Source organism: Giraffa tippelskirchi, chromosome 13, assembly GCF_054371585.1.
Source record: "Giraffa tippelskirchi isolate mGirTip1 chromosome 13, T2T-mGirTip1v1.2.pri, whole genome shotgun sequence".
Lineage (NCBI taxonomy): Eukaryota > Metazoa > Chordata > Mammalia > Artiodactyla > Giraffidae > Giraffa > Giraffa tippelskirchi.
Window position 1 is genome coordinate 91037442 of NC_137287.1, and position 22895 is coordinate 91060336.

The following is a 22895-nucleotide window of genomic DNA, read 5'->3' on the forward strand; positions in this document are numbered from 1 at the left end:
TTTTTTATCTTAGGTTTCTTGATTAATTTATAAGTAGCAATTATTCTAATTATTGTCAGTCTTTTTTTTTAAGCCATTTTTAAAAATACATTCAAAAAGCCAGTTGAGAGCATGGAAACTGAAGAGTGGGCACTTTAGTAGAATTTGGATTGCTCACAAAGCACTAGGGAGTGTCCTGGGGTTAAATATAAAATCCTGTATAACTTAGCTGCACAGTTGTATGTTTGACTTTTAGATCTGTGTATGTATTAACAGTACATGTGATTAATATTTGATTATTTAGGATAATGACTATAAAGATAGCTTAGTTTTGGATAAAGTATACTTGGAAAGAGATTTAAAATGTAGTCAGTTTTGAAATCAATAAGATCAAAATAGAAGCTATTGAAGTTCACATTCAGAAGTCTTCCAACCTCTCAGGTGCCTTGCGTCAGGATAACAAGCGACAAAGGTAGTTGGAAAATGCAAACATGTCGGTTACCCTAGCCATTCAGGAGGCAGTGAGTTATATCATACCATCCCACTATATCTCTAACATATGTTTGTATGATACTGGGACCTGTACTTGTATGTTATGTAAATAATACGAAACTGTATATTTTTCAAAGTTTTTTTTTTTTAAACTTGAGGACTGTTCTTTTGTTAAAATGTTCAAGGAATAAAAAAGCTGGGAAAAAATGACCTTCAACTTGGGTTGTTTGTATAGCATCCTATGGTCATCTGCTGTTGTGGAAGTTTTATGATTCATAAAGTCCATTTAGCTGTGTCACTTGCACTTACATTGTAAAAATAATTGATTTAGGATCATAAATTGAAGAAAGTAGGGAAAACCACTAGACCATTCAGGTATGACCTAAATCAAATCCCTTATGATTATACAGTGGAAGTGACAAATAGATTTAAGGGACTAGATCTGATAGACAAAGTGCCTGATGAACTATGGATGGAGGTTCGTGACATTGTACAGGAGACAGGGAGAAAGACCATCTCCAAGAACAAGAAATGCGAAAAAGCAAAATGGCTGTCTGAGGAGGCCTTACAAATAGCTGGGAAGAGAAGCAAAAAGCAAAGGAGAAAAGGAAAGATACTCCCATCTGAATGCAGAGTTCCAAAGAACAGCAAGGAGAGATAAGAAAGCCTTCCTCAGTGATCAATGCAAAGAAATAGAGGAAAACAACAGAATGGGAAAGACTAGAGATCTCTTCAAGAAAATTAGAGATACCAAGGGAACAGTTCATGCAAAGATGGGCTTGATAAAGGACAGAAATGGTATGGACCTAACAGAAGCAGAAGCTATTAAGAAGAGGTGGCAAGAATACACAGAAGAATTATACAAAAAAGATCTTCATGACCCAGATAATCACAATGGTGTGATCACTCACCTAAAGCCAGACATCGTAGGATGCGAAGTCAAGCGGGCCTTAGAAAGCATCACTACGAACAAAGCTAGTGGAGGTGATGGAATTCCAGTTGAGCTATTTCAAATCCTGAAAGATGATGCTGTGAAAGTGCTGCACTCGATATGTCAGCAAATCTGGAAAATTCAGCAGTGGCCACAGGACTGGAAAAGGTCAGTTTTCATTCCAATCCCAAAGAAAGGCAATGCCAAAGAATGCTCAAACTACCGCACAGTTGCACTCATCTCACACGCTAGTAAAGTAATGCTCAAAATTCTCCAAGCCAGGCTTCAGTAATCCGTGAACTGTGAACTTCCAGATGTTCAAGCTGGTTTTAGAAAAGGCAGAGGAACCAGAGATCAAATTGCCAACATTTGCTGGATCATCGAAAAAGCAAGCGAGTTCGAGAAAAACATCTATTTCTGCTTTTTTGACTGTGTGGATCACAATAAACTGTGGAAAATTGTGAAAGAGATGGGAATACCAGACCATCTGACCTGTCTCTTGAGAAACCTGTATGCAGGTCAGGAAGCAAAAGTTAGAACTGGGCATGGAACAACAGACTGGTTCCAAATAGGAAAAGGAGTACGTCAAGGCTGTATATTGTCACTCTGCTTATTTAACTTATATGCAGAGTACATCATGAGAAACGCTGGGCTGGAAGAAACACAAGCTGGAATCAAGATTGCCAGGAGAAATATCAATAACTTCAGATATGCAGATGACCCCACCCTTGTGGCAGAAAGTGAAGAAGAACTAAAGAGCCTCTTGATGAAAGTGAAAGAGGAGAGTGAAAAAGTTGGCTTAAAGCTCAACATTCAGAAAACTAAGATCATGGCATCTGGTCCCATCACTTCATGGGAAATAAATGGGGAAACAGTGGAAACAGTGTCAGACTTTATTTTTTGGGGCTCCAAAATCACTGCTGATGGTGATTGCAGCCATGAAATTAAAAGACGCTTACTCTTTGGAAGAAAGGTTATGACCAACCTAGATAACATATTTAAAGCAGAGACATTACTTTGCCAACAAAGGTCCGTCTAGTCAAGGCTATGGTTTTTCCAGTGGTCATGTATGGATGTGAGAGTTGGACGGTGAAGAAAGATGAGCACCGAAGAATTGATGCTTTTGAACTGTGGTGTTGGAGAAGACTCTTGAGAGTCCCTTGGACTGCAAGAAGATCCAACCAGTCCATCCTAAAGGAGATCAATCCTGGGTGTTCATTGGAAGGACTGATGTTGAAGCTGAAACTCCAATACTTTGGCCACCTGTTGCAAAGAGTTGACTCATTGGAAAAGACCCTAATGCTGGGAAGGATTGGGGGCAGGAGGAGAAGGGGATGACTGAGGATGAGATGGTTGGATGGCATCACCAATTCGATGGACATGGGTTTGGGTAAACTCCGGGAGTTGGTGATGGACAGGGAGGCCTGGCGTGCTGCGATTCATGGGGTCGCAGAGTTGGATACGAATGAGCGGCTGGACTGAACTGAACTGACTTAAAAGTCCTTTTCTTACTACACTATCATGTTTAAGAGAATGGAAGGTACAAGGAGAGGAAGACATGTGGCTGGTGCTGGCTGCTTCCTCTTCAGAGGCCTGTTGTTGCTCATTGCCAGGTTCTAACCCAAGTGTAATATAGCCTCATACCGTGAGGTTATCTAAATGTAGCCTGTTAAGCTGTGTTAAAAATTATAAGGGGTTATAAGCAAAATCCATGCCTCTCAGTTGTGGCATCCTTGGACCAGTGTGTCCTTTGTTGCCTGCTGGTCCTGGCTTCCTTGTTCCCAGATTAGCTGCTGAGTCACCCCTGGCTTGAAAAATACCGTAGCCTGCAGCCAGGGACACTGCTATGGACTCCAGTGGAAGTGGGTGAGAGAAGGGCTGTGTGAGGCTAGTCATTCTCCCCTTCTGGAACCTCCTTTAATGTCTCATAATGGCCTGGGTGGCAGTGAGAGGTGAAAGACACATTGCTGGACTACCCAAGAGGCACATTGAACATGTCTCAGTACTAGCAAAGTATGAGCACATGAAAATGTTTTTAAAAGGGAGAACTTGAAATAAAGTAGGAGGAAAATTAGAATTTTGTGTTTCGTTTTGAATTTTGTGCTCACTTGTGGTTTAGTGTTGGTACTATTTGGAGTGACTTACAGTTGGATCCGTAGTCTCTTTAGTAGTCAAGTCTTAATCTGATTCTTGTTAATATACTCCCCCCCCATAACCTGTAGGTTTTTGGATACTGAATTGCTATAAAACAAATTCTGCTGGTTTATAAAACATTGGAATTGTATTAGGTATATTTGAGTCATGCATACAGACTCCAAGCATGACAAATTCATTTTGGTGCCTCTACATAACAGATTCAATCTTGATACTAAACTTAAAAAGGCACTGGGATAATTTAATTACATGCCTGAGGGCTTTTATATTAGTCACATTTTGGGCTTTTGCCTTGCAGCTTTAAATTTGGAGCTGGAAGATCTTTTAAATCAGTCCATTTTTCCTGGTTACATATGTGATAAAACTAGGGATCCACCTTAGAATTTTTGGAAGCTTTTTCAAAACTTCAAACATCTAGAACTATGTAGTACAATTCCATTATCCAGATCAAACTTGGATATGCTTAGTTTCTGCAGCATGGTTTCTATGCTGCAGCATGTTGTAGAAACAGAAGATACCATGAGAATCTAATTTTTTTTTCTTAGAAGTAAATGCTGTTTTGGGTTGAACTGTGCCTCAGAAAATTTTCAGGTTCTAACCCCCAGTACCTCTGAAAGTGACTTTATTTGGGTATAGGATCTTTATAGATATAATCAAAATTAGGATTGTCATACTGGATTTGGGTGGGCCTTAAGCCAATGCCTGGTGTTCTTACAAGAAGAGGGAAATTTGACTTCTGGGTACATATCCAAAGGAAATAAGATCATTATCTCAAGATATCCTCACTCCTCATGTTCATTGTAGTGTTATTTACAGTAATCAAGACATGGAAATAACCTAAATGTCAACGGATGAGTGAATAAAGAAAGAAAAATATATAATGGAATATTATTCAACCATAAAAAGAGGGAAGTCCTGCAATTTGGAACAAAATGGATGGATCCTGAGGGCAATATACTAACTGAAATAACACAAAGACAAATTCAGCATGATCTCATATGTGAAATCTAACAAAACCAATTTAAGAGTTAGATTGTTGGTTCCTAGAGGTGGGAGGTGGGATGGGGAATGGGTGAAGGTGGTCAAATGGTACAAGAAAGTTCATGATGACTACAGTTAATAATACTGTATATTGGAAAGTAGCTAAGATCTTAAAAGTTCTTACCGCACTTGTACACAAAGATAACTGTATGAAGTGGCAGATGTATTCACGAACCTCATTGTAATTATCTCTCAATATATAGGAGTCTCAAATCATTGCATGGTACACCTTAAACAATGTTACACTTCAGTTATATCTCAAGACTGGAGAAAAGAGAATGGAAGAAAGGAGGGGGCGGGATTTAGAGACTGTCAGAAGACAAGGAGGCATGGATAAGGAAACTGCGACCCCAGGAACCCAAGGATTGCTGGCTCCCTGGCTCCCTCCCCAGGGTGGAGGGGAGGGGTGGAACAGTTTCCCCTTAGTCTCCAGAAGGAACCAACTTTGTTGATACCTTGACTGTGGACTTCTGGCCTAACCTGTAAGAGAATAAACTTCAGTTGTTTGAAGCAACCAAGTTTGTGGTAGTCTGTTAGGGCTGCCACAGGTAGCTTACATAAATGATAATGTAGAAAACTAAAATCTAGAAATATGATCCCATTTTAATTTGATAAAATCACTTTCCCTCCTAAGTTTGTATAGAAGTAAAATAAGAGAAAGTTTGATGCAATTTGAGCAGAGTAGTGCTTTGGTGTTTAGCTGGAGCCTTGAGGGTTTCCTTTTGTTCATTTTTTCTCTCAGAAAAGTTCTTGAACATGAGTTCATCAATTATTATGCTTCCTTCAAAAAGCAGTTCACGGTTCCTCTACTCACCTGGTCTTAAGTGAAATGTATTAAAAACCGAGTTTGAAAGGACAGCCTTCCCCCTGCCTGTGTTTCACAGATGTTCTGGGAAGACTGCAGTTTAAAGCTAGAAGTACACATGCTGCCATACCCTGAAATGAACAGAAGGCTTCAGGGAGCATAACTGGTTCTCAGGTTAAGCATCCACTGGTGGGGTCCAGGGAGAGGGGGAGTATTGGGGTGGGGGGTGGTCAGGGTGTGTGGAACAGGGAGCCCGGGAGAGAATCCGCTGGAGTCAATCTCTTAGCCAGAGCTTGACCTTGAGGGAACTTTACTGAAATGACGAAGATGTCACTTCCAACAGGACAATAGTGGCCGACACAATTCTATTCTACTGGATGCTGAGGGACACCGGCTGAGGAAAAACCAGACACAGGGTGCCCAGCAAGGTGACCCATAACTTCTGGGAACAGAGAGAAGCAGCAAGAAGGGAAGGCAGAGGTTCCCGGGGCCGAGGATCCCAGCTCGGCCAGTGCCACATGTGCTCAAGGAGCGCAAGCCTCGAGGAAGCAATAGGCAGACGGGTCTTTCTAGACCCCGGGACTGCCTTCTCCGCACTGGCGGTGGGTGCTCAGTGAACATCTGCCTGTGAGAGCGGGGCCGCGGGCACAGGGACGAAGGAGGGGTTGCGGTAGGCCAGCAGCTGCGTGTGGCAGGGCGGAGTGCGTGGCGTCCGGCCCCGGCGGCAGAGGCCGGTGGCCAGCAGCGCTGTACTGACTAGCAGCAGGCCGCCAGCGGAGCCCAGCCCCGCCGCGACGAGCATGGGGCTGCGCCCGGTGGTGAAGGCGGCGCACGCCCCGCGCTGGCTCAGCCCCGCGCCATTGGCCGCCAGAACGCACACTCGGTAGGCCGTGGCCGGTGACAGTCCATGCAGGGCGTGCTGGCGCGCGGTGGCACATACGTCCCCCACCAACGACTGGTTCCCTGGCCAGCCCTCCGGCGCGTAGCGGATTTGGTAGGCGCGCACTACTGAGTTGGGGGCGCACCAGCGCACCAGTGCCGACGTGTCGGTGGTCTCCGCCACCGCCTGCAGCTTGGGAGGGTCTGGCAGGGTGTCTTCCCCGCTGAGGCCGGGGCACCTGCACCGCCAACGCCGCTGAAGCTCTGCGCATGGTGTCTGGAGGTGCCTGCAGGGGTGGTAATCGCAGGGTACATCCCAGGCTGGGGCCCCTACCTCCTCCTTTCCGCTCTCCTCTTCCTCCTCCTCGCTGGAGTCGTTCAGCAGCAGGACACGAATTCCGCGCTCGGAAGGAGGAGGGTGCGGAGCCTGCGGGGTGGCTCGTGTCTCCCAGGAGTGCTGGGGCGGGCTCACTGAGTCCCGGGAGGCAGGGGAGAGACCAGGGTGTCTGCTGGCCCATGGGATGGAGGCCGCTGAGATATTAGGCTCCAGGATAAGCCCGGTAGCGTATTCTTGGTGCTCTGTCCAGGCTGTGCTCACAGTCTTAGGTGGGTCGCCAGAGTTGCTCGAACCTGTTGGAGAGACAGTAGTCGAGGGAGCGGCCCCATCCTCGGCAAGGCTGTGCCGTAGCCCAGCGGCGGCTCGTGTGGGGGAATCCACAGGGAGGGAGGGAAACTTGGTGATGCTCTGTTGGCCTCCCGCAGGTGTGGTGGAGGGTGTTGTGCTCCGCAAGGTGGAGGAACCCTGAGCAGATGATGTGTGAGTGGAGATGACCGAGGAGGGTGGGTTGAAATCAAGGAGAGTGGTATTTTGGTCCGGATGGCACACACTTGGCAGCTGGGACAGCAAAAGAGGGGCTGAGAAGATGCCACTGGATCCTGCAGCTGGTTTGCACACAATGTCTGTCTCCCTAGAGGAGAGGTTGGTCAGTTAGAGGGGCTGCTTCTGTTCTCGGCTTTGAGTCCTTCGGGCAGATAATCCCTTTCCCAAGCCTTGTAACACATCTGCCAGGTACCACGTGGTACACACTCAACATGGGTCACCTCAGTGACCTTCAGGACAACCTATCAAGGAGGCTCCCCTTGTAAGTCCCATTGGACAGAGAAGGAAATGGGAATTCAGAAAGAGGAACTAACTGCCCAAGATAGCATGGCTAGCAAATGCAGAACCTAAACCCATGGTGAGCATGGTGAAGGGCAGTCCAGATGCTCTAAGTGTGGTCTGTCATTTTATTCTCACCTCTCTGCTTCCTGGTGGTGAGTACTAGTAACAACACTTATACTAGTTAACATTTTTTGAGTACTTTGCCACATGCTAGGGACTGTTGCTAACACTTTTCTGTATAAACCAATTTAATATCCACTACCTCATGAGATAGGCACTATTATACCCATTTTACAGATGAGAAGGTAGAGGCACAAAGAGGTTAAGTAACAGCCAAAATCAATAGCAGTAAGTGGTGTGAAGAGCTTGAACTCTCAACATTTTCATTCACTGCAAAGAGCCTGCTGCTATAGGCAAGATGAAAGGGTGAGGGGTGGCAGACTGAGACCCACTTGATATTCAGGCTCCTGTCCCATGAGAGCTCTATAAACCCACTAACACTGGACTGAATGCCACAGAAGGTATTCATTCTGGGGACTCAGTGGACCACATTTTTGTGTCTTTTTTTTTTGGCCACACATGGGATCTTAGTTCCCCAAAAAGGGATGGAACTGGGGTCCCCTGCATTGGAAGCAGCAGAAACTTAATGACAGACAGCCAGGGAAGTCCCAAGAGCAGAATTTTGAAAGACAGTAGATCCTGTCTCCTCCACCCAGCAGCTGCATGAATCTAAGCAAGTACCTTCCTCTTTTTGCCCCAGTTCGCTCGTTTGTAAAATGAGCAATGATAACTCCGCTTTAGCAGAAAGAGTTAGCTGTTTACTTAGCCCATTTTCTTTTCCTAGCAGGCACAGAGCTACACTACATTTCACAGCCTCCAATGCAGTAGGCATGACCTGCTAAGTTCATCTGACCAATGGGATGTGGGTAAAAGTGATGGCCCGGCCCTTTAAAACCTCCTGAGTGGGCTCCTCCAGCTCTTTGCTCCTCAGGCTTGCTGGGATGGAGGCAGAGCCTTTATCTCCTGGGTCCCTGATTGTGACTATATGGGGAACAGTTGCCCTACCCAGCACTGCCAACCTGCCCAGCATTGTTACATGAGTAGGATACAAACTGTGAGAACTTCAGCTCCAGAAATTTGATCTTCACCCCTCAGTCATCTGCTTTTTAAACATGTTACCTGCTTAGGACAATCCTCTTTGCATCCATGAGGAGCCAGGCCAACTCACAACTGCAAGTGAGAGGGTTGCCAAAGAGGTTGATGGACAAGACCTGGGAGGTATGCAAGTTCCAAGGATGGAAGGAACTCAAGTTGCAGCTGAAACACACAAAAATTAATTAACTCAGGCTTGTACAGTTAGGTCAACACTAAACCCAGAGAGCCACAGTGGTGTCATGGGAAAACCATTCTGTTAGGGGCTAGTTTGCTTTGAGGAAACTATTAATGACCTTGGATATATTTTTTTTAATCTGTGGAGATACCAACCTAACCTAGTCAGTATCACCTCTCATAACAAATGGAGACAATTCTCCCTGCTGGCTATATAAAAAAGAGTCTGTGCTGATAAAAGTACTTATAAATGTAGATCTCTACATAAAAGTATGTTATTGTTATTATAGACCAGTGAAGAAAGGGCAGAAAATTTTTAAAATTTATTTAATTGAAGGATAATTGCTTTACAGTATTTTGTTGTTTTCTGTCAAACATCAACATGAATCAGCCATAGGTATACATATGTTCTTAATGAGAACACTGTATACTACTGCAGTTGGACTGTAGCTGATAGCATTTCACACCAGTCTTTTGGAAGATGGTTCACTGAAGTGTATCAGCTTTAACTTAAAACAATAAATGTCTATTCTTTTTCATGATCCTGTGGGTTGACTCGGTGGTTCTTATGGTCTGGGCCGGCTCACCTGGGCTGGAAAGATCTAGGATTGCCTCACTTATATGGAGTCTCAACTGGTTTGCCAGGGCTTCCTCTCTCTGTGTCTTTCATCACCCAGGAGGCTTGTGCATGTGGTGGTGTGCCAGTCTCTACCAGCAAGAGAGGGTGACCCCCAATTTGCTTAACTACTTTCAAGTCTCTGCTTACAACACATTTGCTAATGTCCCTCTGGCCTAAACATGTCACATGGCTATGCCCAGCTTCAAGAGGTGGAGAATAGGCTCTACTTCTTAGTGGGAAGAGCTGGAAAGTCACATTTGCAAAGGGCTGTGTATACAGGGATGATGGGAGGAATTACTGGGGCCATTTTTGCCAACAATGTACCACACCTAGCAATGGCAGGCCCCCTCCTGGTTTTCTGCTCTTTCTGCCCAAAGTGTTTGGCCTCAACTGTCTCAACTCCTAGAGTCTCCCAGCCTCTTGTACACATTCTAGTTACAATCTGAGAATGATGAGCAACAGGCGCTGCACTGTATCCACAGGCCTCTTCCAACCCAAGACTAACTAGCTTTTCTCCATCTACTTGAGAAACTTCTTCTGTTGCTCTGGGGGAGATGCAGATGTTCTGGGCAAGGAAGGACCCACCACCCAGATCTGCTCTCTGGGCACCTGACAGTTGTCCCCTGTGGAGCACTGAACATATGTGTGTGCCATTATATTGAAACTTAAGCGGAACCCACATATATGTGTATGCATGAGTGCATACTAAGTCACTTCAGTCGTGTCTGACTCTTTGCAAACCTATAGACTCCCCACCAGTCTCCTCTGTCCATGGGATTCTCGAGGCAAAAACACTGGAGTGGGTTTCCAGGCCCTTCTCCAGGGTATCTTCTGGACTAAACGTGCATCTTTTATGTCTCTTGCATTGACAGGTGGGTTCTTTACTTCTAGTGCCACCTGGGAAGCCCCATATATGTGTGTGTATGAATGTATGTATGTGTATACACACACACACACACACATATGCAAATGCTTGCTTTTAGCAGGTTTCACAGAGCTAGAGTGGAAAGCTTAGAAAGGAGTTTACTTAGCACTTCATTTTGCAAAGGAATTTTTTTTTTTGCTTGAAGTGGTAGGAGAAAAGGATTACCATATTTTGGGGAAAGTAACATTGCTTAGGAAAGGGAAATGTTAACATGTACCAATATTCTTTCCTGGAAAATCCCATGGACAGAGGAGCCTGGTGGGTTACAGTCTAGAGGGTCACAAAGAGTTGGAAGCAATTGAGTGACTGAACACACACAACATTGCTTAGTATTTCAGATAACATTATCTCATTGATAGCATATGTCAGATCATGAAGTAGGTAATATTTCACTCACTTATTTTTTATTTATTTTTTGTTTTTGGCCAAACCAGCAGCTTACGGGATTTTAGTTTCCTGACCAGGGACTCAACCTGGGCCCCTGGGAGTGAAACTGCTGAGTAACTCTGGAATTTCCAGTATTTCATTCATTTTTATTGATAAGGAAAAGGAGCCTTTTCCTTCTCTGGTGGCCCTTTCTGCCACACATTGCAACTTGCACATGAAAAAGACAAGTTGCATTCCCATCACATGCCGAGGATGGGAGAGCCTGCTTCATGTCCTGAGGTGTGTCTGCATCTGAGTATTCTCTGCATCTGAACTGACAGAGCCTTAACGTGGAAGAAGTTTCTACTTATCTTGTAAATAATCCTGGTTTTCTTTTTTTGCTGAAATATTGCCAAAGGCCTCTCCCTCCCGCATGTAGCATTGTCAGAGAGGACGGTGGAGGACATTGGGCATGCCAGGTTGGCAGAGAAGCCAGGAGGGTGCTACCCCCTCTCCAGAGAGTGCTGGCTGTGCCAAGGAACCCACATGTTGCCAGCATCTATCACAGATAATGTCCCAGGGGAGGCTTTGGGTGAGGTAAGGAGAGCCAAGAGCAAGGCGGGCTTGAGAAAAAGGAAAGAGAGTGCCACAGGTGAGATGACATCTAATGAGCTTCAGAGACTTGAGAGCACCCAGAGAGGAAGTGGCTCCTTCCCCAGCTGGAGCACAGGGTAGGGGTGGGATTGATGGTGCAGTAGAGCCCAGGGATGAGCCAGCCAAAGAGGTAAACCTTCTCCTCCAGCCATGGAAGAGTTTTCATTTGTCTTAAAACTCAATCAGATTATAATTTAGACAGATCCCCTGGCTGAATATGGTGACTGGATTACAAGGGTTCTCAACCAGAGGTCCCTGGAGACAGGGTATATTAACTTGGATAGAGGTCTCTTTCACAAATCTCTAACTGAAATTCACCATTTGTTTCAGTGACGAATGAAGGCAACAAACCACAGGTGAATCATCAACAAAACACAGATATTTCCAAATCACTTCTCAGTAGTTTTCTGTCATTTATGATCGTTAAAGGGCTTCCCTGATAGCTCAGTTAGTAAAGAATCTGCCTGCAATGCAGGAGATCCTCGTTCGATCCCTGGGTTGGGAAGATTCCCTGGGGAAGGGAAAGGCTACCTACTCCAGTATTCTGGCTTGGAGAATTCCATGGACTGTAGAGTTCACGGGGTCACAAACAGTAGGACACAACTAAGCGACTTTCACTTTAATCACTTAATGATCTGTGGCTCAGATCATGAACTCCTTATCGTAAAATTGAGACTTAAATTGAAGAAAGTAGGGAAAACCACTAGACAATTCAGTTATGACCTAAATCAAATTCCTTAAAATTATACAGTGGAAGTGACAAACAGATTCAAGGGATTAGATCTGATAGAGTGCCTGAAGAACTATGGACAGAGGTTTATGACATTGTACAGGAGGCAGTGATCAAGACCACTCCCAAGAAAAAGAAATGTAAAAAGGCAACAAAGTTGTCTGAGGAGGCCTTACAAATAGCTGAGAAGAGAAGAGAAGCTAAAGGCAAAGAAGAAAAGGAAAGATATACTCATTTAAATGCAGAGTTCCAAAGAATAGCAAAGAGATATAAGAAAGCCTTCCTCAGTGATCAATGCAAAGAAATAGAGGAAATCAATAGAATGGGAAAGACTAGAGATCTCTTCAAGAAAATTAGAGATACCAAGGGAACATTTCATGCAAAGAAGGCCACAATAAAGCACAGAAATGGTATGGACCTAACAGAAGCAGAAGATATAAAGAAGAGGTGGCAACAACACACAGAAGAACTATACGAAAAAGATCTTCATGACCCGGATAACCACAATGGTGTGATTACTCACGTAGAGCCAGATCTCCTGGAATGTGAAGTCAAGTGGGCCTTTGGAAGCATCACTATGAACAAAGCTAGTGGAGGCGATGGAACTCCGGTTGAGCTATTTCAAAGCCTAGAAGATGATGCTGGTAAAGTATAGCACTCAATATGTCAGCAAATTTGGAAAAGTCAGCAGTGGCCACAGGACTGGAAAAGGTCAGTTTTCAATCCAATCGCAAAGAAAGGCAACGCCAAAGAATGTTCAAACTACTTCACAATTGCCCTCATCTCACACACTAGCAAAGTAATGCTCAAAATTCTCCAAGGCAGGCTTCAACAGTACGTGAACCATGAACTTCCAGATATTCAAGCTAGATTCAGAAAAGGGAGAGGAACCAGAGATCAAATTGCCAACATCCATTGGATCATAGAAAAAGCAAGAGAGTTCCAGAGAAACATCTACTTCTGCTCTATTTATTACGCCAAATTTATTGCATGGATCACAACAAACTGTGAAAAATTCTGAAAGAGATGGGGATACCAGACCATCTGATCTGCCTCTTGAGAAATCTGTATGCTGGTCAAGAAGCAACAGTTAGAACTGGACGTTGGAGCAACAGACTGGTTCCAAATCGGGAGAGGAATACGTCAAGGCTGTATATTGTCACCCTGCTTATTTAACTTACAGACAGATTACATCATACAAAATACTGGGCTGGATGAAACACAAGCTGGAATCAAGATTGCCAGGAGAAATATCAATAACCTCAGATACACAGATAACACCACCCTTATGGCAGAAAGCGAAGAAGAACTAAAGAGCCCCTTGATGAAAGTGAAAGAGAGAATGAAAAATTTGGCTTAAAACTCAACATTCAAAAACTAAGATCATGGCATCCGGTCCCATCACTTCAAGGCAAATAGATGGGGAAACAATGGAAACAGTGAGAGATATTATTTTTGGAGGCTCCAAAATCACTGCAGATGGTGACTGCAGCCATGAAATTAAAAGAAGCTTGCTCCTTGGAAGAAAAGCTATGACCAACCTAGACAGCATATTAAAAAGCAGAGATATTATTTTGCCAATAAAGGTCCGTCTAGTCAAAGCTATGGTTTTCCCAGTGGTCATGTATGGATGTGATAGTTGAACTATAAAAGAGCTGAGGGCCAAAGCATTGATGCTTTTGAACTGTGGTGTTGGAGAAGACTCTTGAGAGTCCCTTGAACTGCAAGGAGATCCAACCAGTCCATCCTAAAGGAAATCAGTCCTGAATATTCATGGAAGGACGGATGCTGAAGCTGAAACTCCAATACTTTGGCCACCTGATGCAAAGAACTGACTCACTGGAAAAAACCTTGATACTGGGAAAGATTGAAGGTGGGAGAAGAAGGGGACAACGGAGGATGAGATGGTTGGATAGCATCACTGACTCGATAGACATGAGTTTGAGTAAGTCCTGGGAGTTGGTGATGGACAGGGAAGCCTGGCGTGCTGCAGTCCATGGGGTCACAAACAGTCGGTCACGACTGAGTGACTGAACTGAACTTAATGATCATCAGAATTATGGAAGTTATTGGACCTCCTGCTGGATTTTTTAAATTTAAGGAGGGGCTGCAGGACTGGAAAAGGTCAGTTTTCATTCCAATCCCAAAGAAGGGCAATGCCAAAGAGTGTGCAAATTACCTTACAATTGTCCTCATGTTGCATGCTAGCAAGGTTATGCTCAAAATCCTTCAAGCTAGGCTTCAACGGTACGTGAACCCAGAACTTCCAGATATACAAGCTGTATTTAGAAAAGGCAGAGGAACCAGGGAGCAAATTGCCAACATCCGTTGTATCATAGAAAAAGCAAGTGATTTCCAGGAAAACAGGTACTTCTTCTTCATTGACTACACTAAAGCCTTCCAGCATGTGAATCACAACAAACTGTGGAAAATTCTTAAAGATATGGAAATACCAGACTACCTTACCTGTCTCCTAAGAAATTTGTATACAGATCAAGAAGCAACAGTTAGAATGGGACATGGAACAATGAACTGGTTCAAATTGGGAAAGGAGTATGTCAAGGCTGTATATTGTCAATTTGCTTATTTAATTTATACACAGAGTACATCATGAGAAATGCCAGCCTGAATGAAGCTCAAGCCAGAATCAAGATTGCCAGGAGAAATATCAATAACCTCAGATATGCAGATAACACCACCTTTATGGCAGAAAGCGTAGAGGAACTGAAGAGTCTCTTGATGAAGGTGAAAGAGGAGAGTGAAAAACGGACTTAAAACTCAATATTCAAAAAATGAAGATCATAGCATCTGGTCCTATCACTTCATGGCAAATAGATGGGGAAAGTGTGGAAACAGTGAGAGACTCTATTCTACTGGGCTCCAAAATCACTGCAGATGGTGACTGCAGCCATGAAATTAAAAGATGCTTGCTCCTTGGAAGAAAGGCTATGACAAACCTAGACAGCATTTTAAAAAGCAGAGACATCACTTTGCCGACAAAGGTCAGCATAGTCACAGCTATGGCTTTTTCAGTAGTCACGTATGGATGTGAGAGTTGGACCATAAAGAAGGTTGAGCATCCAAGAATTGATGTTTTTGAACTGTGGTGCTGTAGAAGACCCTTGAGAGTCCCTTGGACAGCAAGAAGATAAAACCAGTCAATCCTAAAGGAAGGAAATCAACCCTGAATTGCTGAAACTTGAGCTCCAATCCTTTGGCCACCTGATGCAAAGAGCCAACTCATTGTAAGAGACCCTGATGCTTGGAAAGATTGAAGGCAGGGGAAGGGGGCCACTGAGGATGAGATGGTTGGATGGCATCTCTGACTCAATGGACATAAGTTTGAGCAAGCTCTGGGAGACAGTAAAGGACAGGGAAACCATGGGGTCTCTAAGAGCCGGACACGACTGAGCGACTGAACAACAAGAACAAAAAATAAAGAAGCACGCCATACATACATAGTCCTAAAACACACACTTAAAAGTATCTTAATAACTATAATTGATTTCTTTGGAATCCTACATTTGTTGCTCAGTCACTCACTTGTGTCCAACTCTTTTCGACCCCATGGACTGCAGCACACCAGGCTTCCCTGTCCTTCACCATCTCCCGGAGCTTGCTCAAACTCACGTCCATTGAGTCAGTGAAAAGTGTTAGTCAGTCATGTCCAACTCTTTGTGACCCCATGTACTATTGCCCATAAGGCTCCTCTGTCTATGGGATTCTCCAGGCAACAATACTGGAGTGGGCTGTCATTTCCTTCTCCAGGGGATCTTCCCAATCCAGGGATCAAACTCAAGTCTCCTGCACTGTAGGCAGATTGTTTACTGCCTGAGCCAGGTAACCTGTCTGAGTCAGTGATGCCATTCCACCATCTCATCCTCTGTCATCCCCTTCTCCTCCTGTCCTCAATCTTTCCCACCATTAGGGTCTTTTCTAATGAGTTGGCTCTTTGCATCAGGTGGCCAAAGCATTGAAGCATCAGCTTCAGCATCAGCCCTTTAAATGAATATTCAGGATTGATTTCCTCTAGGATTGACTGGTTTGATCTCCTTGCAGTCCAAGGGACTCTCAAGAGTCTTCTCCAACACCACAGTTCAAAAGCATCAGTTTTTTGGCATGCAGCCTTCTTTATGTTCCAACTCTCACATCCATACATGACTACTGGAAAAACCATAACTTTGACTATATGGACCTTTGTCAGCAAAGTAATGCCTCTGCTTTTTAATACACTGTCTAGGTTTGTCACAGCTTTTCTTCCAAGGAACATCTTTTAATTTCATGACTGCAGTCACCATCTGCAGTGATTTTTGAGCCTCAAAAAGTAAAATCTGTCACTGTTTCCACATTTCCCCCATCTATTTGCCATGAAGTGATGGGACTGGATATTACGTATATAAGAACTTTCTTCTGAGAAAGGCCCACAGGCTTCACAGACTGCCACAGAAGTACATAGCACAGAAGTGTTTAAGACTCCCTGCACTAACCTGTGCACCCTGAAGGTCATGGGTTAGAAGGCTTTTGGTTAGCTGGGTAGGGAATGATGAGAACTTGACCTCAAACTGCCCTGCAGGGTGGGTGGGAAGGGCTGGCACAGAGCCATTGGGAATGGAGACCAGGCTGGACCTGGTGACCGACCAGGCAGCCAACCTTCAGAGCTGTCTGCACCTGCACTGAATCTTCATCCCACTCCATTCTGGCTTCATTGAGAATGAACGTTGCCGACACCCCACATTTTGCCAAATCCTATGGCATTGGAAAAGTGGGTGGAAACAGTGCTAGAGGAAGCATGTAGGGTGTGTAATGACATGCAGAAAAGTTTTAAGAGCAGGAAATAGTCAAGGGCCTTAAGAAGGCCTATCCAGAAAAGCTGGAGAAGCACCAGAGCAGCATCCTAAGGATGAGAAGAGAGAGTGTCAAGAGGGAGGAAGGACTCAAGAAGGGGCTCAGGGGATAGAGAAGTGTCCACTGGACACAGCAGCTGAAATGCCACTGGTTGCATTCAATCCTGAGGCTGAAGTGGGTGGTCAGATTGCAGCAAACTGAGAAGTGTAGGGATAAGAGGAAGCAGCCCCCAATTTTGATCCAGGGATGCCTGCTTTTCTTGGAGTCTAGGTTGCCTTTCTCCACCTGGGGAGTTTAGACTCACCTTTGAAGATACGGAACAATTATGTTCTTTTTCCAGCCTGCTGAAGCTGAACACTGACCCCACTTGCCTTATAACATGGTATGTGGCATGTGCCTCTGTTACCGATCCCAGTACATCATGACAATTGACAGATGTCTTCTCCCTACAGAACTGTGTGCTCCCTGAAAGCAGAGGCCATGCTTTCATCATCACCATCACCATCTCATGGCCATCAACACCATCTGGTGTCTTCACTACTAACCCCATCAGCATCATCACTATCATCACCTCATGCTTTCTCATGCTACCTCTGTGCTGAGGATGCTCAGTTAGGAATCTCCAGCCCAGAGTTTCCATGAGCTCCAGGCTCATGTATGTAGGTATGTCCTAGATGCTGAAAGACCTGTGAGACATCCAGTGGAGATGCCCAGTAGTTATTACACAAACCTGCTGTTCTGTGCCAGGCACTGTTCTAGACACATATCAAGGCATTTCCTCTCACAACAATGCAGTAGGGGAGGATCTGATCATTATTCCCATTTTACAGATGAGGAAACTGAGCCGCAAAAGCATAGGGTAACTTGCTCTAACTTACATCGCTAGGAAGTGGTGAGTGGAATCAAGACTGAGTCCAAGCAGTTTGGTTCCACATCTGATAAACAATGCTTCATCAGTCTAAAACTCAAAAGAGGAGTCTAAGCCAGAGATGATATCACTCTCATCCACATCATCACTACCATCACCATCACCATGACCATCCTGTCACCATTCATTACCACCAGCACCATCATCATGAGACACCATTATCACCATCACTGTTAACATAATATCACCATCATCACAACCACCATGATCTTCACTAATGTTACAGGGCACACACAGTGTTACAGGCACTGAGCTACATGCACTCTGGAGCTAGTCAAGAAAAAAGAGAAGTGGCTACATTGAGAGTGATGGCAGGGCAATGGTGCTTGCTTCCCAGGGCCTAGCTGTGGCCTCCCAGGAAAGAAGGTGGCCTGGGATCATCTTCGAAGGTATGCTGCCCTTCCTGCTAGAGGTCAGGATAGTAGTTACTCTTGGGAAGGAGGGTGGATGTGGTGAGACTCGGGATAACCCCTGGCCCAGAGGGAACCACCCCTGGGTCCCAGTGCAAGTAGGAGCTGCTCAAGCCCTGGAAGGGGCTGCTGATTTGCAAAAATACATGGGGAAGCAGGTGGATGGAGAAATAGAGAAGACCCTGATGCCCTCTTCCCACTGCAAATTTCTCCTCCTGGACATGAATGAAACTTGACATGTGTGAAAGTTTGAAGTTTTAACATTACTCTGGACAGGACTGAGTTGGTTGGTTTTTAGGCCAGATGGACTCTCTGGGATGTGCTCACCGTATCACCCAAAGGATAAGGAGGAACAAGACCCCAACGAGGACTTGAAAGAGCAATGGGAGGAAAAGGAAGGTCTAGTTTGTTCTATAAAATAGTTATGACTATTCAATTTAGTGTAATGGGCAAAAATCAGTCATGTGTTTCAGAAACACTTACTTCTGGAAATGAAGGACCCGTAGGTGAGGCGTGTCTTGAAAGATGTGTGTATGGACAGAGGTAAGTGCTGGAGAATCTTGACAATCCAGATGCTGCAGGTCAGGGGTCATCTTGAAAATGTCCCCCTCTAGGCTCCTCAGCCTTGGCATCTTCCTCAGGTAGAGGGATGTGAGCCGCGGCAGGTTTCTGATCCATCCCGACCGAACTGAAATACAGATGGGACGCTGCCCACTATCCTGGAAGGCGTGAACCCGTGAGGCTGGCACACCATTAAGGAAACAATGAGAGTGACAAGGTGAGTGGTGAAGGTTATTGCTGAGCCTGGGGACAGCGGGCAGCTTCAGGAATCGCAGAGCATGGGCCATTTCAGCTGGAAGAACCCTCAGAAAAGACCAGTCCTTCCCTTTCCAGCCCCAGACAGCTGAGGTCCCAGAGGACGATGACTGGCTAAAGGCCACACAACAAGGAAGGAACAAGGCCGAGCTTGGACACTGTCTAGGACACTGTCTCCAAGTACGCTGATGTCCCACCCTCTTGTTAAACCCCACACAGAAGTACCCCAGCCTTCAATGTGATGGCTACCAGGAGCAGGGGAAATCTTTGAGGAATGTAAGGAAGGAGGCTCAGAGGAGGAGTAGGGCAGGAGAAGGCAGGGAAATCTCATTTCATCGCTCTCCTAGTAAATGGAGAAAGTGCCCCTTCTCTGTTTCCCATTCTTGCTCTTTGTTCTCTTGGTGATGGTGGAACAGGTGATTATCACATGTGAAGTGTTGTTAAACAATAAGACCAACCTTGTAAATCAGAGTCAGAATGCCCAAGTACAGGAGAATAGGTATTCTCACCTCCCTCCTGTGTCTTGTTTGAAGGATTTAACATTCACAGAAAGAATTTTAGCCAACCAAGTATTAATAGAAATCAATGAAAGCATCCTCTGAACATCAGGTGCTTCATGTTAAAATGTTTGATACCAGGTTTGTCCATTCATCAGCCCCAAAGCACTGCATCCACTCCCCATTCTCCATTCTGCTGGAGAGCAGAACAGAGAGGCTAAACCTGTGGGCTCTGGACCCAGAATGTCACAGTTCAGACGTGGAGGCACTGCTAAGGAGCTGGGAGGCTGCAGGCCAGCCATTCTCCTTTCTGTGCCCTGGTTTCCTCACAAGCAGAGCGGAGGTAATAGTCCCCAACTCTTGGGGCTCAAGGAGTGCAGACCAGTGGGGCGCTTCGAACAGGTTGCCCTAGGCTCAGGGAATCTCTGGGATCTCTTTGAGCCTTCCTGCAAGAAGGCGCCCGGGGCAGCGCCCCTCGAGGAAGTTCACAGCCCTCCCTCCGCGGGCTTAGACACTCCGCACCGGCACTCACCGCGGGGTAGAAATGTGCCACTGAGATCCAGCACCTGGAGAGCGGCCAGGGGCACGCCGCCCACTCCCGCGAAGGTAGCGTCGGCGATGTCCTCGTGGTCACCGCGGCCCAGCTCGGTGTAGGACAGGTTGAGCAGGCGCAGCTCGGGGAAACAGGCGAAGGCCTCGGGCTGCAGCGCCCGCAGCGGGTTCCCGGCCAGCGCCAGCGCGCGGAGACCGGGCAGCGCGGGCCCGGTGCACGGCGGCAGGGTGGCCAGCAGGTTGTAGCTGAGGTCGAGGGAGTGCAGCCCGGCGGGCGCTCCGGGGCCCCAGCGCAGCGCAGTGATGCGGTTGTGGCGCAGTGTCAGTACCTGTAACTGCGGCAGGTGGCCCAACTCCGGAGCGCTCAAGGCGCGAAGCAGGTTGTGGCTGCCGTCGAGGCTGCGCAGCGCGCGGGGCAGGCAGCCCGGCAGGCGCTCTAGGCCACGGTTCGTGAAAGTCAGGGTCGTGACTCCCGCGACTGGGAGCCACTCGCAGGGCGAGACCGTGGAATTACCGGACCCGCTCCCCCAAGGGCCCTGCTGAGTGAGCTGGAAAACAAGGGTGTTCTGGAGCGGCCCCGGCTGGCTGGGTCGCGGCGCTATCGGGAAAGGCAGCAGCAGCAGCAGGGTCCACCACATGGCGAGTGGCTGGAGAGAACAGCGGGACAGCCCATTAAATGCAGCGGAAACCCCGAAAGAAGGAGCAAATGTCCCCACCTCGCTACCCCCTTCCCAGGAGAACCTAGCCCTGGATGTTCCCTGAAGGGCGGGGGTTGATCCCTGCGTCGTCGGGGATGTGCGGTGACTTGGCCCCTGCCTGCTTCCCCCATCATTTCCCGCATGTACACACGGGCACCTCCTGCCCTTCCTTCCCCAATCTTTGCCCTTCCCTCTAATTCACTCAAGGGTTACCACCCATAGGTGATCTTTTGCTGACGGCCTCCCTCATCTGTCCCTGAGCCCAGTAAGCTTCTCCTGTTGCTTGTCTTCATCCCATGAGCTTCTGGAGAGAAGGGAACATGGCCTTTTTGTTAACTCTCCCCAGTTGCGCAGACGTTGCTGCATAAACGTATATTAATAACACTCTAGTGGGAGACTTCCCTCGGGAGGAAGCTCCTCCACTGGGGTAAAAACATGGGACTTGAGGGAGATTTTGTTAGTTTCAACGACATTGGCTGTCCCAGTTTTTATCCTTAGAACTGCCCAGCCACAGGTGAGTCTGGTTTGCCTCTGATCTGGTTGAAGTGTGACTTGTAGGTCACACTTCAAGTTCTGGTATCTCTTTCTTGGGAAGGCTCAGGGTTGCCTTCAGGGAAGAAAGGAGCCTCCAGACAGTTGTAGGACTTGTGAACCTGGAGTCAAGCATTTCCTCATCCCATGTTGGTTCCAACAGAAACTAAGGCTCCTGAAGTCAGCCCTGCCTGCAAGGGATGGCCAAGAGCTGCTCAGTGTGGAGTTTCTGGAGTACCCAGGATTACACAGGCAGCTGGGAGATCAAATTGGGGTAGATAAGGCAGCAATGGGCTGGTGTGGGAGTGGCAAAGCTATTTCCAACTAGGTCCTGGCCTTGCGGTCACTGCTTGACATCCCCTCGTTTCTGCAGGTGTGTATTTCTGCTCTGCTGTCTCTGTTGACTGCTAAGTCCCTGAGCAACCACCCTGGATCCAGGGAAAGGGCCTCCTCTTGCTAGTTGGGGGTCAAGGCAATGAGAAAAATCCTGGAAACTGAGGCTAGGAGTCCATGTGTCCAGCAGTATGTCATACTCACCCAGAAGCTGTCCTTTTGGAGTGTGGCAGCCCCGGGTGCCCCTGTCTGCAGTCTTCAATTTTGTCTTGTAGATTCCAGGAGCCAGTGGCTAGCAGCTCAACTTTGAATTTCAGGAGGTCTGTTTCTCAGATGCCTTTGGCCCTGGCCCCACTCACCAGGGCGCCTCGGATACCCCAGCTCCTACAGCCCCGCTTCCCTACTGAGACATTGTGGTCTTCAGCCAACACCCTCATTGCTTGTCTCCTCCTCCTACTCTGGACCTGGGCTGGCCCCTGCCCCTTTCCATGCAAGGCATCTCCTTTCAGCCCTCCCCTATCTTCACCTGGCCCCACGCCAGCCAGTTAGCCACCCAGCCAGCCACCTTTCCGGGGCCTGAGATGGAGGGAGTCAGCTCTTCCGGGCCAATGTGAGCGCTGAGGGCTGACAGCTGCAGAGGGGCAGAGGCAGCCCCGTCACCTCCCAGGAATCTGATCCTCCTGCCAAGTGGTTCCCATTTCCTGGAGGCTGCATGGTGAGCTGGTATGAGGAGGAAGCCCCCTTCCCAGAAGAGGAAGCTACCCCAGTCCACAGGAAAGAAAAAGCGGCAGGAAGGGGCGTCCTCAGAGGAATGTGAGAGCAGGGGCAAGCATGGGGAAAATCAAGAAGGACTGGTTTCATTTCCTTTTTTAAAAAAATAATTTTATTTGTTTTTGTATGTGCTGGATCTTTGTTGTTGGGCTTTTCTCTAGTTGTGGTAAGTGGGGGCTACTCTTCGTTGAGGTATGTGGGCTTCTCATTGCAGTGGCTTCTCTTGTTACTGAGCCCAGGCTCCAGGGCACGCAGGCTTCTGTAGTTGTGACTCCTGAGCTCTAGACCACAGGCTCAATAGTTGTGGCTCGGGGGCTTAGCTGCTCCTCAGCATGTGAGATCTTCCTGGCTCAGGGATCAAACCCATGTCTCCTGCATTGGCAGGCAGATTCTTTACCACTGAGCCACCAGGGAAGTTCCATGGCTTGGTTTCTCTGGGACCCAGATG

General features: G+C 46.7%; 1 protein-coding gene across 1 annotated transcript; it reads right to left on the reverse strand.

Moving 5' to 3' along the window:
- Nucleotides 1–5684: 5684 nt before the first annotated feature.
- LRRN4 (leucine rich repeat neuronal 4) lies at nt 5685–22269 on the reverse strand. Its single transcript, XM_081556429.1, has 5 exons — nt 21881–22269; nt 20095–20761; nt 18733–18937; nt 8623–8760; nt 5685–7249 (listed from the first exon to the last, which is right to left on the reverse strand). The coding sequence occupies exons 2-5, from the start codon at nt 20750–20752 to the stop codon at nt 6013–6015; spliced, it is 2238 nt and encodes a 745-aa protein (XP_081412555.1). The 5' UTR covers nt 20753–20761; nt 21881–22269; the 3' UTR covers nt 5685–6012.
- Nucleotides 22270–22895: the final 626 nt, after the last annotated feature.

What these genes read in the sequence shown, in the direction of transcription:
- LRRN4 (XM_081556429.1), bottom strand. Translation starts at nt 20,752, where the DNA reads ATGTGGTGGACCCTGCTGCTGCTGCTGCCTTTCCCGATAGCGCCGCGA. An exon ending in TGGCACATTTCTACCCCGCG is followed by an intron (nt 18,938 to 20,094) that starts GTGAGTGCCGGT and finishes TCTGTATTTCAG; the next exon opens with TTCGGTCGGGATGGATCAGA. An exon ending in AAGAGGATTGTCCTAAGCAG is followed by an intron (nt 7,250 to 8,622) that starts GTAACATGTTTA and finishes CCTCTCCTCTAG; the next exon opens with GGAGACAGACATTGTGTGCA.